We start from the raw sequence: 19790 nt of genomic DNA on the forward strand, positions 1-19790 counted from the left end.
CTTCCATCAAGGAACTCACAGATCAGTGGAACAGACATTTATTTATCATGTAGTGTGAGAAATTCTCCCCTTGTGTTAATTTATGAAGGGCACCTTTCCCAGGAAGGGAAGTCAAGAAAAGTTTCTTGGAGGAAAAACACTTGAGCTTAATTTTGAGAGCAGTTTAATTTAATGGCAATGAGCTTAGGTTTTTGTGTCTGTTGGGTGTGGGGTTGAATCCTAGTTTCATTCTTTACTAACGTTGTGACTTTTGACAAGTGACAATTTGAGTTTAATTTAAACTCATTTAAATTATGAGCATCCTAATGTGTTAAACGAAGTTAGCAGTAACATCCCTAATAGGGATGTGATTAGTTTATTACTAAATTAATTGTTATAGAGATTAAATATAGAAAAAGTATAAGCTGTAAACACATACAGCAAAGACTTCTTCATCATAACTTCTTCATCATTGGATGTCTGACAACTAACCAAGTGACTGGGGGGGAAAAAAAGGGAAAGTTGATGTGAAAGAATTCTTGTTAGATTAATATAAATTGTTTATTGAGACTGGGAAGCTAGGTTTGAAGCTTCCTCAATGATCCTGATAAATAACACTTGTAAGAATGACCATATTAACATAAAGGAAATATTAAGAATAACAATGATGCACGCTGTTCTAAAACTTCATATTAACCCATTTAATCATCACAACAGTCCTAAGAGGTGATGACAAATACTTCAGCCACGTTCTCAAATGTGGAAACTGAGGCACAGAGAAGTTAAGTTTTCAGCTTAAAGTGACTTAACCAGCAAGTGATACAGCCAGGATTCAAATGCAGGCCCTGTGTCTCTACTTCATCGTACTTACAGTGGCTGAGCACAGGCATAATCCAACCACCCACCAACTATTCACTGAGCACATACTACGTTCCAGACACTGTTCTAGGCAAACTGGATACAGAGGTGACTATATATTTATATATAGTATATATTTAGGGGGAGGAAGATGTTAACAAAGGAAATAATAAGTAAGTACTATAAATTTCAGATATTAAGTGCAATTAAGAAATAATAAAGCTATGAAATGGGAAAAAGCATGATGTGGAAGTTGGTACTAATTTAAGTGGGGTACGAAGGAGAGATGTTTTTCTGAGGAGGAGACATTTGAGCAGATATTTAAATGATGAGATGAACAAGCCATATAAAGAGCTGAGGGGAGACTTTCCCATGCATATAGAACACCCTATATAAAGCCCTAGAGGTGGGAAAAGCTTGGCATTTGAGGAATGATAAGGAATTCAACGTGGCTGAAGTGAAATTTTCTAGCAGTTGATGGTTAAGGCATAATGTTGGAGAGGGAAGCAGAGGTCAGATTGTATAAGGCCTTGGAGTTGATGATAATGAGTGTAATTATCACCCCTTGGAGGGTTTTAGGATTAAAAGTGGTATGATCTGGCTTCTATTTTGAAAAAGATTACTCTGGCTACTTTGGGGAGAAGAATGGGCAAAAGTAGAAGCTATGACAATGGTTCAGGCATGGGATGATCTTGGTTTTGACCAGGATTCAACAGAGCAGGTGGTAAGATGTGACTGATTTTGAAATATATTTTTATGGTACCAGTAGGACTTCCTTTGCTGAGGGACAAAGAATAATTACACAAGACTCCTAGATTTTTTTTTTTTTTTTGGCCTGAACTATAAGGAAAATGATAGCCCCAATTAGTTAAAATGACAAATATTAGGGTAGAAGCAGCTTTGGCCCTGAGGGTAGGGAGTGCAGGGAAATCATGCCTTCTGTTAGGAATATACTAAGTTTAGAAGACCTTCCTTATGTTCAGGAGAGATGCCAACTGGACAGCTTGCTGTACACATTTGGAATGCAAAAGAGAGGTCATGACTTCAGATTTGGGAATCATCAGTTGATAGTTGGTATTTAAAGCCATGGGTCTGGATGAGATCACCTAGGGAATGAGGAGAAATTAAAAAGAGGTCTGTGCACTGGGTTTGAGGAAGCTTCCAACATTTAGAGGAGGAGCCAGCAAGGAGACTAAGAAAGGGCACCGATGATGACATGGTAAATAAATAGAAGAGCGTTTTATTCCGGAAGCCAAGAAATTAACATCTTTGAGGAAGGAGGCAGTGACAGCTGCATGAAATGCTGCTGAGCAGTCAGTCAGGACTGAGAACTGATGCCAGTATTTAGCAAGATGGAACCTGCTGTGACTTTGATAGGGACGGTTTTAGGACTACTGTGGGGATGAAAACATGAAATAGGTTAAAATAAGAAAATGAGGTACTGAAGTGGAGTTGATGGAAACAGACAATTTTCCTAAATTTTTGGTTAAGAACAATAATGAGGCAATAATGGGAGGAGAACACTGGGTCAGGGGACATTTTTTTCTTTAAAGATGAGAGATATTACATCATGTCTCTATTAAATTTATCCAGGAAAAAGCCAGAGAGAAACTGATACTGCACGAGAAGAGAAAAGTGCAGGAGCAAAATTCTTAAATGGACAAGAGCCCAGGTCACAAGTGACAAGCTGGCCTTAGAAAGAAATCAGGGAAAATTCCTTCACTGTAACAGCGAGAGCACACTAGTGGACCTGGTGGTAGGAAAGTAAGGTGGTTTTCATTTGATTGCTTGGATTTTCCCAAGGACATACGAAGAGAGATCAACAGCTGAGAGTGAGGATGAGGGAGGGGGTGCTTGGGATTTGAGAAGAGCAAATGAGATGTGAAATTGTTGCCCCAGAGAATGAGAAAATGATTTTTCTAAAGACATTTATAAGAATTGCTGGAGTCTGTTGAGGGTTCATTTGAAATCAATAGTTATAAATTTAAAGTAAGATGACTAGCCACGTTCAGTTGCCCAGGTGCTGGCCTGGAGTAAGTAGGAAGCTGTAGGGTAGATGAATAAGGCTAAGATTTTTCCTGGATGAACACATACACACATAAATACACACACACACCAAAAAAAAAAAAAAAAAAAAAAAAAGAGAGAGAGAGAGAGAGAAAGAAGAAATAAAAATGTTGAGTATATGAGGAGGAGAATTAGAGTGATGGACCAGGGAACATATGCTAGGGGAGGAGGCAAGGGAGGACATAAAGAAGGGTGGAAACAGGAGGCAAATGGTGAAATCAATGATTCAAGGTCCTAACTGGGGTTGAAGAATTTTTGGAGAGGGTACTAGAATAAATGATAAGGACAGAGAGGAGGTGGTGTTCAAAGAAGATGATGTTTGACATAGACATTTTAGAGGAGGTACAGTTAATGGTACTGACAAGGTTCAGAGTATGATTGGCAACCCTAGGGCCAGAAGTAAGGGCAGTGAGATGACACGCTAGATCATGAAGCAAGTATCAGAAGACACACTGGAGCCCGTAAATGTCTGACTCCTACAGAATGTTCTACCTCACACTAATGTTACTTCTAACTACGTTTGATCTATAGAACCAGAGTAACTGAAGGGTATAACAGTCAATACATAAATCTGTGTGGGGTTCAGGGAGAGGTTGGCCTCCTAAGTGTGAGATCGTGTAATCTAACAAGGTCCTAGGTTAAGAAGGCTCCTGCTGTTGCCAAATTTAATTCTTACTAGCTTTTAAACAAGGGCCTCACATTTTCATTTTGCACTGCATCCCACAATTTATTTAGCCAGTTTCAGAAGATTAGGAGTTTAGAAGAGAAATGTCTTCTCTTTTCTCACTTGGGCTAACCTTCCATAAGCCTCACTTTTTTCCATTTAGCATGCCATTAAAATCTTTATCAAATTTCACCCTGGAAGTTTTAGAGAACCCATCTGTCAAACACTTAACTTTTAATGTAAATTTCCTTTAAAAACCATTCACAATAAAAATTAGGCTGAAAATGAGAAATTCCTTGACTCAGGAAAGTGGATAATCAGTAAACAGAATAGGAAAAATAAATCTAAATGTGGATCTAGAGTCTGAATCCATGCTTGAATGATAGCTTAGGAAAAATACTTACATTTTTATTTCTTATTATAAATGTATTACATGTTTATTATGGAAGGTTTAGGAAATAAATACAGCTGAAAAGAGGTAACTATAATTTACCCCAAAATCCTTAACAAGAGTTAACCACTTACCACATTTTGGTGCATATCATTCCAGGTCTTATATAAATATCTATGAATGTATACTATGTTAATATATATCAAGCATATATAAAGCCTTATTTGTGTTTATTGGATTATATTTGAATACCATTTTAAATGGTATTTAATTTTTAATTTTGAAATTTAATAATACAGTCTAGTTACACATTCTATCCTTGAAATTAAACACTTTTCTAAAATACTATTATAATGTAACTCAGTATAATTTGCTGTTATGTAGACATACAATAATATATTATTAAACACTTGTCTTTTCTAGTATTTACTATCATGAACAATACCAATATGAACACCTACTGTATACTTGTACATTTCTCTAAGTATAATTTCTAAGTCAAAAACGGTGTCCATTTTAAAGCTTTTAATTCATGTTTCCAAATTGTTCCTTTATGGCTGCACTGATTTCCAGGCCCACTCAATGGCAGTGACTATGAACCTTCCTCTTAAATGTTTTGCCAACTGGGTGGACAAAAGCTGTTTAGTACCATTGTTTTCCTTGTTTAATAATTAGGTAACTGCTTTTTGTTATTGGCCTTTTCTTTTTTGATGAATTTTCTGTTAATACTTTTTAGTTACTTTTTTCCCAGGTGATCTTCGGCCTTTCTTTTACTGTTTTGTAAAATATCTTTATATATTAGGGTTATGGTACATAGAATTTCCCTAATTTGTCAAAGCCTTGCCAAGACCTTAACATACTTGCAGAGCTCTGCAGGGTTGGTATGTTTTTCTCTATGGGGGAAGTTTTAAAATCCATCACTTTTTTTTTTAAACTAAAAAAATGCATGGTAATGGTAGTGAAGATCGTATCAGTATTACATAAATGAAAATATTTTGTAACGTATCTTAAAATGTATAGCCAAACATTCATAATGAAAACAATAGGAAACAAGCATCGCACCAGCTCACTGAATATTTCTGTCTTTCTCATTCATTTCTCCAAATCCTGGCAATGCAATTTACGTACTGAACATTCTGTGATTTGGTCTGCTTGCCTCCATGCCTTCCACTGCAAACATTTCATTAATATTCTCATTGTGAATACTGCTGGAAACGTCTAGGGTGTAATACACAACTGCATACTTTCACAAGACAACCCATTAGGATGCAGAATGTGGAATGCAAGACTGGGGTTTTGGATTATTGGAGTTTTCTTACCCTCTCCAACGTAATTTCTTCAAACTCATATTCAATTTCTGTCCCATTGACCTATAAATAGGAAAAAAAAAAAAGAGAGAGAGAGAGACAGAAATGATTAAATACATTTTGAGTCAGAGACACCTGCATTTTAAAAAACATTAGGAGGTTAAATTTCATTCTGGCCATAAATAAACCATGCTTTATTGATGTTTGTGATTGTATGTTTTCATCCAAATGAAATCTAATTGAAGTTATTCTAAAATATGAGTGAGACTCTACAAAAAAAAACTGCTTATTGCTTCCCTTAGAATTTTGTGATGTTGTCGGGGAGAGGAGATGGTACCAAATAGGTACTGTGAGCTTACAAGGAATGAACCATTTAGGGGCGATGTTACAGTTACAAGGGAAACATTTTTTAATATCTTTTACATATTCCATGAATAGACACTAAAATATGACCTTAGAAAGTCAGTGGTAAGGGCAGCACACCTATATGACATTTTTTTGCTATAAAACAGCATTAAGAATGATCATGTCAGACAAGGAATGTCTTTTCTTTATTGGCTCAAGCTCAGGTAATTCATCCCCATTATCCTCTTGTTATATTTGATGGGAACCCCCGGACCATGTAACCATGCCTATGTACTTCAGTAACAATGAGAAAAGAACAAACCAGGACATAGCTGAAATTCCTAATGAGAAACCATTTTAAGCATCCAATCAACCTTTAAATTGATCTGAATTTCCAGAGAGAAATACTTTAAATATAGCCAGGCAACATGTAACATATGCCTTAGATTTCAACAGCCATGAATACAGGGTATATAAAGAGCTACTTTAAAATAATCTAACAAATATTCAGTTCTCAGTTTTATCTATCACAGAGTCCTTCGGAGCTGAGCAAAACCTCTGGGCAAGAAAATTCTTGGATTAGGGGTCTCTTTTTTCTTATATATGTCTCGGCAACATCATTAACGTTTAGAAATCAGCCAGAAAAACTAACTTTCAACTATAAAGCTGTAATTTTTGTAGTGTTCAAACTTTAGTTTACTTTTCCTTCTTTAGAAGAATTTAAACATAATTCTTGCATATTGAGAGCTTTACAGAGGCAAGGGCCAGAGAGCTCTAATACCTAACAGCCTGGCAAAAAAGATCTAATGAAGAGAAAAAAAAAAAAAAAGAAAGAAAGAAATGAATGACTGAACTAGGTAATTAATTTATTTATCTGATTTATAAACACAGACATTTGTGGGTTTTCTTCCATAAGGAACTTGTATATGGCATCATTAACTGAAGATATAATTGTAACTATAACCAGCAAATATAAAGAATGACAACAGACTTTACTTGTGTGTGTCCATCAGCCACTTAGAGCATGTTTTCGAGTTTCTAATTACATGAGCTAATTGGTGAATCACATTTTACTGTGTTACTACACTATCAAACAGCCCTAAACCAAATTTGATTTTCTGGGCTTCAGCAAGTTAATGACTCAGAGAAGAGGACTTGATGATGTTAGAACTAAGCTTTAGCATCTTTACAGACTTTTTTTGTTCTTCACACGTAAAAATGCAAAACAGAGCTCAAACTCCCTGTAAGTGTGTGTTTCCGTATTAATTCTTTTTTCTTTTTCCTTTTCATCACTTTCTTTAGTTGACAGAGGGAAGGCAGAAAGGGAAGGCTGAGTTAATGTGATGTGTTTTAATTCTCACAGTATGGCTCCACAAAGCTTTTCTTTGCTTCAGTGCTTCTCTAGAGTGAAGCCCTTCACATTATTAAAGTGCTGCCAACTAGGGAGGGAAAAAAAAAAAAAAAACAACAACTTCAAACAGAAGAAAACAAGCCTCTGATAATAAATATCAGAGGGGAAAATTCTGTTAGGAAGGGCTAAACAGTCAAGAATATTTTAGTAACATACACTGCATAGTCAGGGTCTACTAAAATCTTTGCTTAACATTTCTGTGATCATACATGCTGACTGTTAGATCCTAGAAGCATTATATATGCATATCGTACTTTGTATTCAGAAGTTCCCCAGTCGGCTAGATGAACTGCTGATGGCTTATATTTACTTCATGGGTCTTTAGTTTTCAACTTAAGAAAATAATGTCACTTGTCTAATTCAACAGCAGCCAGGATCTCAATATAAGCAAGGAAGGTGACGCCTAGGTTGGGAAGCGACCTTACTTTTAAAAGAAAGCATTTATGTTCTTTTCTTTTTTTTTAAGATACTGACAGGCATATGCAGAATAGATAAACAATATTATACTGTATAGCACAGGGAAATATATACAAGATCTTGTGGTACCTCACAGTGAAAAAAAAATGTGACAATGAATATATGTATGTTCATGTATAACTGAAAAATTGTGCTCTACACTGGAATTTGACACAGCATTGTAAAATGACTATAACTCAGTAAAAAATAAATAAATAAATAAATAAATAATAAATAAATAAATAAATAAATAAAAGAAAGCATTTCATGACTACAACAGGATTTAGTGAAATTATCAAGGAGTGAAAGGATTTTAGCATAGGTGAAGCAATATTTCAACATTTAGTCGAGGAGCGTTTAAAACATGGAATAACAAGAGCCAGAGTGAGAGTTCAGAAAAGACATTTAAGAGGTTCTAGCGTCTATTGTTTCATCACTAGGAGAATATGATCTATGTTCTGCGTGAGGATCCCTAAGACAAGAACCTACAGCCTCCCTTGGCAAAGCCCCTGGGGGAAAGAAAGAAATAGAAAGAACTAAGAATGCCTCCATTTTAAACAAAAGTACATAAGAGTGGGCTGTGAAATTTAGTAGCTTTTCAGATGAGTACACCAATACAGTCTTTCTTAATTTTTTCCCTGCATTTACTTAGAAGAGTGGTTGCTTACTGACTGGTAAAGAGCCAAGAGGTACGAACAGTAATTCCCACCTGGCTGGAATTTTGAGTTCTCACTCAACAAAACCGAAACAAAAAAATAAGCAAGCAAACAAAAAGAACCCAAAACTGTGTTATGAATGGCTCCCATAATCTTCTGGGTGGGGGGCGGGTTAAGGATAATTTATTGCCTGAACTTGCCTTAATGGTCCCAGTCTACCCCCAATTAAGTTGTATACTATATGCCTTTCAATGCACAAAACTTTCTTCCTGAAAAGAGTTCTGTCAAATACATTTTTGTTTCTGTTGTTCTTGACCAGTAACACTACCTGGGATATTTAAGAAACCTGGTAATGTTTTACGCCCCTGATAGTTTGGGGCCTGTACAGCTGCATGGATAGAGTTTCCATTGTTCCACATCTGCCCTGACCATCACTTACAGTCTCCTCTCCACCTAGAAGAGTGAAAAGACTGGCAGTTTTGTAGCCAGGGAGGGTCAAGGAAGTAGATGGAATTGCCCAGTTTTGAAATCTGTTTTTCTTCATCTACTTGATTTTTCTGAACCCACTGGTTCTGGAGTGACAGCTGGTAGGTTTCCATAGTGACTAGAAAATCAAATTGATGCCGCACATAGTCCTGCACTGTTTTGGGCATGTAGCCTTCCTGGTCTCCTATGAAAGTTAGATAAGAGTAGAACCCACCCAAATTCAAACTTGGTATTTAAAAGTTCTAATTTCATAAACGTTGACTGCTTTACATATTTTTTTTTCTCTCCCCAACAGCCTCTAGTTAATTTTGCTGCCTTTTTTCCCCCTTTAGTGCTATAGTAACCACCTGCCTGGGTGATAATATAATTTGACTTTGAGATCTATTTTTATCTCTTAAAAAGAGGTTTTTCATGAATAACACATATGAACCATTCCATGTTTTAATACTCTTTAACTGGAATCTTAAGTAATGACTTCTTTGATTTTTTTTTGTTCCTTGACACATTTGTAATTTCATTAAAACTAACAACATACTAAAATGTGAGATGAATTTTTATATATTCCCATGTCACACACTGAAACAAGTGCTGAAACAGGAATATCAAAGTGTTGGCTTCTTAAGACTGAACACAATTCCACCTAATGAACAAGTATTGAGCGTGCATGATTTGCCAAGTGATGTGATGGGTACTGAGAAAATAAAGATCTTAAGATATGATCTCTATTCTCAAGAAACATACAGTCCTTAAAGAGGCACCAAACACAAATGTATTAAAACCTACAAAAGTGTGATACCTAACATACAAAATATAGAGATGGATTAGAGAGTCACAGCCCCATTGTTGCCATATACAAAGTCTGTACAGGTCTATTTGTAATTTGTTGTGTATGAAAATTTGATTCATTAGTAGCATAGGATATGACAGATAATGTACTAATTCTGCTCTTAATTATAAGTGATTATAATGTAGGAAACAAGACTTATCTCAATCTTATGATTTTAGCATATAAAGTTGCCACTGGATGCTAGGAGATTTGTGATGATCATGGAGTCCAGAGCATCTGGTTTCCATGGCTTTTTGCTACTCCCAGTACTAGACTTAGCCCACGTCATTCTGCTTCATCTGTGGTAGTAGCATATAACACAGTACCTACCATACAGATGAACAGTGACTATTTTAATGAGGAAATTTTAAAAAATCTATGAATCAATAAATGAGATTTGTTGGATAAGTAAAACCTGATGCTCTCAGACTCTAGTCACTAATGGGGATGCATTTCCTACAGGGCTCAAGCCTTTCAGCATTGTCAGCTTAGACATCCTCACCTCTGAGATTAGCTCTTCTCAGGAGTTTTTACTACACGGAGTCAAAACCATCATCAAATGCCGCAGCAGGTCCACACATACACACACTTATCTGCATTCCTCTTTCTTTATACGTTGCCAACATTTATCCCTCTCTCCTATTGGAGGACCTTTTACAGTAAACATGTCATGATGCTGTAAGCTCTTTATAATTGAATCTCTTATGTCCATGCTCTTATGCTCAATAGGTAAGAACATGGGTGCCAGAGGTGTAAAAAAAAAAAAAACAAACAAACAAAAAAAACCCCACCAGATTTTAATCCTAGCTTCAATATTTATGACATGTACGAATGTGAGTAATTTCCTTAATCTCAAAAACAGTATTCTCAAGTGGAGAACAGAACCACCAAGTACTTCCCTTAGATAGTTATTATGGGGATTAAATTAGATAGCTTATGTGAAATACTTAGCACACATCTTAAATAATAAAGAAGTTTTAGTGAACAACTATAAGCCAGCAAACTGGACAACCCAGGAGAAATTATTAGTAAGAATACTGAATTAGTAACATAAATTCTCCCAAGAAAGCAGGACCCAGGATCAGATGGCTTCAGTGGTGAATTTTACCAAACGTTTAAAAAAGAACTAACAGTAATCCTTCTCAAACTTTCCCCCTCAAAATTGAGGGAACATTCCCAAACATATTTTAGCAGGCCAGCACTATCATGATACCAAAAATCAGGAAAAGATGCTTCTAGAAAATAAAACTACAGGCCAATATTCCTGATGAATATAGACGCAAAAACACTCCATAAAATACTAGCAAGCTGAATTCAGTAGCACAATAAGAGGATCATTCATCATGATCAAGTGGGATTTATCCCTGGAATACAAGGATAATTCAACACAGTCAATCAATGTGATACAACACATTTACAGAATGAAAGAAAAGAATCATATGATCATCTCAATGCATGCAGAAAAAGCACTAGAAATTTCCACATCCATTCATGATAAAAAGCTCAACAAATCACACATAGAAGGATCATATCTCAACATAATAAAGGCTGTATATGACAAGCCCACCACTAACATCATACTCAATGGTGAAAGTTTGAAAGCTTTCCCTCTAAGATCAGGAAAGATAAGGGTGTCTACTCTCAACATTCCTATTCAACACAGTACTAGAGATTCTAGCTAGAGCAGTCAGGAAAGAAAAAAAGGTATCAGAATTGTAAAGGAAGAACTAAAATTATCTCTATTTGCAGATGACATGATTTTATATATACAAAATTCTAGACACTCAACCAAAAACTGTTAGATCTAATCAATGAATTTAGTAAAGCTACAGGATACAAAAACAATATACAAAAATCAGTAGCCTTTCTATACACTAACAAAAAATTTTCTAAAAAAGAAATAAAGAAATTGATCTCATTTACAACAGTATTAAGAATAATAGAATACTTAGAAATAAATTTAACTAAGGAGATGTAAGGTTTCTAGTCTGAAAACTGAAAAATATTGATAAGCTAAGTCAAATAAACAAATAAATGGAAAGGTATCCCATTCTCAGTCCCAATGGATTGAAAGAATATTGGTGACATGTCAATTCTACCAAAAGCCACCTATAGATTCAATGTAATTCCTATAAAGATTCCAATTGCAATTTTTGTTAGTAGAAAAAGCACTCCTAAAATTTATATGGAACCACAAAGGTCCCTGAATAGCTAAAGAAATCCTGAGAAAGAAGAAAAAAGCTAGAGGCATCACATTTTCTGATTTCAAGCTATATTAGCTACAGTCATCAAAGCAGTATGGTAGTGGCATAAGAACAGATAGAAAAAAAAAAACAAAAACAAATGGAACAGAATCAAGAGCCAGAAATAAACCTAAGCATACAGTCAACTAATATTTGACAAAGGAGACAAAAATACTCAACAGAGAAAAGACAGTCTTTTCAATAAATGGCACTGAGATAATTGAATATTCACATGTAAAAGGATGAAACTGGACCCATACCTTACACCACTCACAAAAATTAACTCAAAATAGATTAAAGACTTTAATGTAAGACCTGAAACCATTCCTAGAAGAATACATAGGAATAAAAATCCTTGGCATTGGTCTTGGTAATGATTTTTTGGATATACTATTTAAAGCACAAGAAACAAAATAAAAATAGAAGTAGAACTATATTAAATTAAAAATTTTCTGCACAGCAAAAGAAACCATCAACAAAGTAAACAGACAACCTATGGAATGGGGAAAATTATTTGCAAACTATTTATCTGATAAAGGGTCGATACCAAAAATATATAAAGAATGCATACAATTCAATAGCAAAACCAAAACAAAACAAGCACAAAAACAAATAACCCTATTAAAAAAGGGGCAAAGACCTGAACAGACATTTCTCCAAAAATGACATGTGAAAGGCCAACAGGTCATGAAAAGATGTTCAGCATCACTGGTCACTAGGGAAATGCAAATTAAAACCACAATGATCATCACCTCACACCTGTTAGAATGGCCAAAAAGACAAGAGATAAAAAATACTGGCATGGATGTGGAGAAAATGGAACCCCTGGGCACTGTGAGTTACATTGTGAACTGGTAACAGCCACTGAGGAAAACAGTATGGAGGATTTTCAAAATATTAAAGTTAGAACTACCATATGATCCAACAGTTCTACTTCTGGGAATATATCCAAAGGAAACAAAAACACTACACCTTAACACAAATACCTCTTTCTGAATCCACCTAAGAGACTCCCTTACGAATAGGAATCATCTTAGCTTCCTCTCCCAAATCAGGTCAGTATGGCTTTTGCTCAGAATATCACCTCAACTGGACTTTCTCCCAATCTTTCATCCACTCACTCTTGCATCTTCTTTTTAATACTCTTTCCTAGTTTGATCATCATATTGCTCTGCTATTGGCACTCATTTTCCTAAGGCTGTTCTCATTGCATCCCTTATATCCCCATCTTTATGAGGATCCAGATTTTATCTTACTCATTTTTTGCACCACTGTAGCCTTTTCATAGTTGTCTCCAAAAGAATCTTTAGAACCATGTCATGTGAGAACTCCAAAAACTGCACTGTCATTGAACTTTTCTCCATCTTTAAGTAAGCATTAGGCAGCCCCTAATAACTGCTCTCTTTTCCTATGAAACATGGTTTGAATTTATCTCTCCATCTCAGGGAATTCTTTATACACATGCACTGGTAATTTCTAATTAAAATACTGAATGCAAAAATTAAAACACACTCTAACACTTAACTGAGAACCCACCATGTGCTAGGTATCATGATAAATCCCAGAGGTACAGAAATTAATGAGATATGGCTCCTGCCATCAAAGCAGAGAGAGGCAAATGAAGGAAAACAATCAGTTAACTGATATGGCTGCTATGGTAGATGTCTGTAGATTACAGCAGCTGCAGAGATGACCCAGAGGAAGGAACAGGTGATTGTACTTGGAGGTTGTCAAAAAAGGCTTCAGAGAGGAGATGGTATGCACTGAATGTGTTCAAGGGCAGATGCTCATCAGAACATATAGCAAAAAGATGAGCCCTACAAAGGCAGAGGGAACAGAATGGGCCACTTCTTCAGAGTGCTCTGCTGGAGAGAGCACTGGCTTAGAGTCAGAAGACCTATATTATATTCTTGATTCCGTGGTCTAACATGCTGGGTAACCCTGGGAAGGTCATGGTGCTATAATTTTCTCATGCAGACAGATGATCTTTGAGGTTTCTCCCTTCTCTGATCTTCTATCAGGGCTTTCCCCCCATCTACCGTTTAAATCATATTTACTTTGTCACTTTGGTAAAGGTGCACCCAACCAAACTTTACCAAGAATTTTTCTATTATTCTCTATTCCAAAGATCCCAGTCAGCAACCCATAATCCTGCCAGCTAGTATCTCCCTAACCTTGTACCTCTGTCGTGTCCCTTTTCCTTGATCTGTAAGGAAAGAATCAGGGAGCAAACTAGATGGCAGTATCACCTGCTCTCCCTAGCTTCACTAAACCATGGTGCCATCAGAACCTTCCCCATTTCTTCTTAAAGATCTCAAGTCTTCTGGTAGAAATAAAAGGTAGTCTTTCCTCTTTGAAAAAGGAAAAAAACCCAAGGGAGCTTTGCTCTATCTTAATCCCAAATAAAGAGCTGAAGATTGATGTTCATTATCTTCATCTCTCTCTTTTTTTTTAAATCACATTTAACTTTAAATATCTTTGCTGGATAGATGAAAAACACGTACTGAAAAAGTGGAAGTTAATCTACCAGCCTGGAAGCTCTAATCAGGATGAGAGCATCATTAGACAAAGCCTGGAGGTTTGTAGCACACCAGTAAGTTGTCCACCACTTTCTTTAATAATGTCCCTTCTATACTACCTGCACTGCTTAACATTGTGTTCTCTCTTCATATTAAAAGAAATTAAAAGTTTAGATTGTGGAATCCAAAAGGCCTGAATTCTAATAGCAGTTCTGTCACTTACAGAGTGTTAGAACTCATCTCTGTTATATATTATACACATTTGTGTGTTAATATTGTTTATTTAAACACTTAGTAGTAAGCCAAAGATTTTCTTTTTAAGGTTTATAGGGCATCTATTTTAATCTAAGGTATACATCTGATTACTTCAGGAATACTATTCAATTATAATGAGACTGGCTTATAAATGTACAGATTTATAAGAAGATAATCATAGTTAGAATTTCTTACTTTTGATAAACACAAACTACAAAAATAACTTGATATCCTTAGTTAAGATTCTTTTGCTAAGAGTTCTATATTCTATTCTTACAACTCACCTGAATGTGTTCTACCAGTAAACCCTGATTTCAAGTTAAACTGCTAATTCTAATTAGACAAACGTCTGAGTTCAGTGAGCTGCTAAATCATAGCTTCTACCAAGTACAGAAAAAATTAATCAGTATCCTATGATCTGTTCCATTCTTAAACAATTTTCTTTTGGTTTCGTTATTTCCTCTGCCTTTGTCATTAAGACTTTATGACACATAGAACTTTGTGGCTAGAAAAGTGATCGCAGACTTAATAATTACTATGGTGTTTTTTAATTTAATTAGAAACCACATTTTTTTTTTAAATTAAGTAGCTCTTAATACTTGTAAAATTGTGATTATTTTTCCTGGTATTTCTGTCAAGAGAGATCAAGGAAGATAGCTTCGAGTTCTTACATGTATATAAAAAAGCCATTTTATATATACAAAGCTGTCTCAATTAAGAGTTCTGTAAAGGAAAAATACTGTCATTTAATAAGTCCAGAACAGGGCTTGTCTCTGGTTTGGAAATGGGATATTTCTTCCCAGCTTTGTTCCCTTGCTTTGCACCATTTGTTGGATGGTGTAATAACAGATGATTTTAATGCTTTGTTTTGGCTTCAGCCTGGTGCAGGCTATTTTGTTCTTTACGTTTAAATATTCCATAAGCTTGAACATGCTCTCTGAGACAAGCAAATGGTGTTAAGAACACAACTGAGTGTTTAAGAGGGCATTATGAAACACTAGGTTTTTGTCCCATTAATCCCCCTCCCTCACCTGACCACCCCTATATACAAACCCCCTGGTCACTTGCAAGTCAAGTATCCAACAAAATCAAGAGCTCAAAGCACATACCCAAAAGATTCAGAAAAACATAAACAAAGTGAGCGATGAACCACAAAATAAGATTTCACAAATATAATGGTGCAAGCAGATAGCCAAGAATATTTTCTCTTCCATGTGAGTATAATACAAGTATAATATAATACAATAGGATGAGGCAGAGTATCAATGTCATTCATTTCTTCATCTTTGACTTTTCTCCTCAAACCCCTGCAATCTTGTTTCTGTTCCACCACCACACCGAAACTGAGCTCTTAAGGGATCAACAAAGATCCACACTGGAATACAATGATCTTTTCCCAGCTTTCATCTTCCCTGGTTTTTATGCAGCATTTGACAATCTGGAGTGTCATTCAGTTTTCTTTTGTCACATGATTGATATCCTTGTTGGTCTCTTCCTTACTGCTCAATCAAGCAATTATGTCATTTCCTTTTTTCTTGGCAGATACAGGCGTTCACAAAGCCTGTCCTTATTGTTGCACAATCTTTACCTGGGTTTTCATCTCACCCGACTTTTATTTTCTGAGTTAATGCCCTACTATCACTCCAGTCTCAGTGAGTCTAAAATAGAACTAATCATCTTGCATAATTATAACCATCATTTCCTGCAGCCTACCCTATATACCTGTTAAGAGCATCCTCTTTTTCACATACATCCTTTATATTTGTTATCCAACATCCTATTTTAAGTCCTAAACTATCACTTTCTTAGAACATCAATATAATTTCCTAAAAATATTTTTGCCTCTATCATTTTTCAGTATCGATCGATTTTTCATATCCTTTGAGATTTATCTTTCTAAAAAACAATGTTTACATCATGTAATTTTGCTGCACAAGTGGCTTTAAATAAATTTTCTTTATCCATAAAGAACATTCCAGACTATTCACCAGCTGTTACCAACCTAACTGTCTAGCGACAGACCCTACGTTTTATCTTCAAAAGCATATTCTAGCCAAGTAATTATACTGAACCTAAATAAAGCACCTCTTCTCTTTGGTATCTTTATTAATGTCCTATACTCCACTCTAAATATCTTTTTTAATCTATGCTTATTAAAATCCTAATTAATTTAGGAAAATATTGTTGAGTGCCTAGAATTTTCCAGATACCACGTTAGATCTTAGGGAGGCAGTAGTAAACAAAACACAGCCTGCATCCTCATGGAGCCAGATTCTATTTGGGAACGTGGGAAGCTTCCATTTCTGTCAGCCAAAGGCTATCTCTTCTATGAAGTCAAAAAGGTTTTTCTTATCAATCCTCTGAAAATCATCACTATTCTCTAAATCACCCCCACCCCAAGCTAGTAACAATAATGATACCACTTCGGGCACTAGTATTACAACGACTGTTGTTTTCCGAGTGTCTACTACATGACAGGCACTATCATAAACTGACCTAATAACTAAAATAATCCTGAGAGCTAAACATTTTTAATATTAATTTCACTATTGAGAAAGCCAAGTTTCTAAGTTAGGCAATTTCTCTGAGGTTATACAGTCATAAGCACCATGAAACCAGGAGTATCTTGTTCATCCCTCTCATCACTCAGTGATGGGAAATGTATGTTCAATCCAAATTTGTGGAAGAAAATTAAAGAAGAAGTGGCTGTAAGGAGAGAGGAAAGAATGGAAGTACCTAGTGTTTGAATCAAGGGCAGTCTAATGTGAGAACACTAAGCTTTCTCCTTGGTCGTACACAGCATAGTCCTGCTCTTACCATGCTTGTGCTCTTCCTCAGGGTCCAGCTCCTCAAGCTGTGCTTCATCTTCCTGATAGACTATCTTACTGTTCAGATGAGGCACTATATTTTAGATTATATTTTCTCCTGTGGCACCTGTTGTAATGACTTGCCCATATTAGCCATTTCATAAATATCTACTGAAGAAACAAATCAATTGAACCTTATATTAAGGGATTCTTTTTTGCCATAAATCTTTAAAAATCCCTTTGTATTCAAAAGTCCTACTTACCATTGTCAGTTTCCAAAGGAGTCAACTGTCTTAATTTCTCTCTAATCATTTTACTTCAAAACTTGCTAACAATAAGCTGTCTCCCTTTTCATCTGAATATAGGTCACACTCTCAGCAGCCTTCAACATCAATCCATCAGTCAACAAATATTTATTGAGTGACTATCTCCACCTTCTTTGCTAGCTCATATGATCTCTTTCGTCTGATTCTGAAAGTACATCACTATCTTCACAACCTTAGAGAAGAATTATAGAGCTACACTGCCCTGTTAATTCATCTGCTCTTTTATCAAGATCACATGAAAAAGTTTTTTTAAGTTCTGTGATTCTGGAAAAATGCTTTGGTCTGCTTGTTATAAAAAAGGTCAGATCAATCTTTCTGCATCAGACGCTAAGGGAAAGCATTCTGCTGCTTTATATGTTATTTCATTTTTCTTGAAGCACTTTAGGATCATGACATGGAGCTGATTATTAATGCTGTGTCATCCCCCAACCCCTCCACCCGCCACCCTGCCAGTTGGTAAAATATGGAAATCGCAAGGTTTCAAGTTGTTTACGTGTAATGTTTTTCCGATTATGCTAACAACAGTATTAATCATTAACACACTATTTTCATATACATTATTATTTGTTCCTCATAACCATTCTATGTGGATTGATATCTCAATTTTATAGATAAGCAAATAGCTCAGAGATGATAAACAAGTGGCTCAAAATTGCTCAGCTAGTAATGTTGGTGTTTTGATGAGAATCTAGTTTTGCACTAACTGGATAATGTGTTGGCTACCAGATTCAGGCTTAAATTCAATCAGACATGGATGCTAATCCTGAACTGGCCACTTATTAGTTTTGTGACTTTAGAGAAGTTAGACAGCCTCACTTCCTCCTCAGTAAAATAAGGTATTATTTATATTTACTTCAATAAGGTTGTTAGGAGTTTTAAATTAAGTACAAAGTATAGCACAGTGCTCAAGAGTACATACTCTAGATATTCCAGCTGATAAAAAGGAAATTGTAAGGTTACTTACACTCTAGAGCCGGATTGCCTGAGTTCGACTCTGCCAGTTACTAACTACGAGATCTCTAACCCAGTCCCCTCATCTGGAAAACAGGGTTCATAATCTCATACGGTTGTGAAGACTGAATGAATTAATGAATTAATATAAATAAAAAGAATAAGCAAAATATTTGGAACATTGCTGGGGACATGCTAAATGGTTATTATACTACCCATTATTACAAAATGGTGAAGTAGGGTGCTCAGAAAAATCCTCTCCCCTAAGAACAACTTTAAAATAAAATTGCCAAAAATAACCATTTCTGGACTCTGGAAACTGACCAAAGGCATACAGAAAATTGAAAAAACTTTGATTCAAGAATCTCAGTTAACAATAGCCAGAATCCGTGGTGTTTTAGCCTGGGGCTGCTTTTACACATTCCCCTCCCTCAAGTTCTGTGGGAGCAAGAGTTCTACCAAGGCAAGAAAAGCTATGAAGACCAGAAGCTTTGCTGCCATAGGGGACCAACTTCATTTGGAGCAGCATGTGAGAAAACCTCATAATCAGGAATGTTGTTAAAAACATTAGTGATTTTGGTGGTAAGTATCAGAAAAACTGACCACTGTGGTAGCTTAAGTTAGCAGTACTGGTTTGTGGAAGCTACAGATGGTACAGACTAGCTGGAAATTTAACAGGGAAATCTGTTGAATGAATCATGGCAGGGCTCGATAGCTCCAAAAGATCCTTGTTGGAGTAGAAGACTGAGTGCACGTGCAAGGTCATTCACTGACAGGAGCCAGGAAAAGGTCCTAGCCATCTACACATCCCTGGATGAATGTGAGGCCTTGCACATATGCAGGGGAGTCATAAAAAGGCCTATTATAAAACAAAATCTCAGGAAGATTGGTAAACTGAATTTAAACACATTTCCCAACCCATACACAAATCCACTAACAAAGGATGGAAGACTTACTGGCTCAAAGTGTTTAAGTAGAACCTCTGACCAATCATTGGCTCACTACTAAGCTATACTGATTTAGAGGCAACCCTAGGAAGCCAGAATTCAAAAAAGAAAAACAAAAAAGGAAAACTCAAAAGAGGGATCAGCAGTTACACACTTCAGGAAAGACAGAATCGAAAGATCTAGCTAAACAAACACACACAAAGAAACAGCAGTTCGGAGGGTTGATGGCAAATAAGAATGAACAGCTGCTATAACATATTATCTCATATGGTCTGTTTTCAAAAAAGAAATTATGA

General features: G+C 35.9%; 1 protein-coding gene across 22 annotated transcripts in view; it reads right to left on the reverse strand.

The window, feature by feature from the left end:
* Positions 1–19790, reverse strand: part of DLG2 (discs large MAGUK scaffold protein 2) — a 1704777-nt gene that overhangs the window by 591812 nt on the left and 1093175 nt on the right. For all 22 annotated transcript variants that reach the window (XM_032488772.1, XM_032488771.1, XM_032488766.1 and 19 more), the window contains one exon: positions 5279–5329. In XM_032488772.1, coding sequence (XP_032344663.1) covers positions 5279–5329 — 51 coding nt within the window. The remainder of the gene's footprint in view (positions 1–5278; positions 5330–19790) is intronic.

This window comes from Camelus ferus, chromosome 10 (genome assembly GCF_009834535.1).
Source record: "Camelus ferus isolate YT-003-E chromosome 10, BCGSAC_Cfer_1.0, whole genome shotgun sequence".
NCBI classification, from domain to species: domain Eukaryota; kingdom Metazoa; phylum Chordata; class Mammalia; order Artiodactyla; family Camelidae; genus Camelus; species Camelus ferus.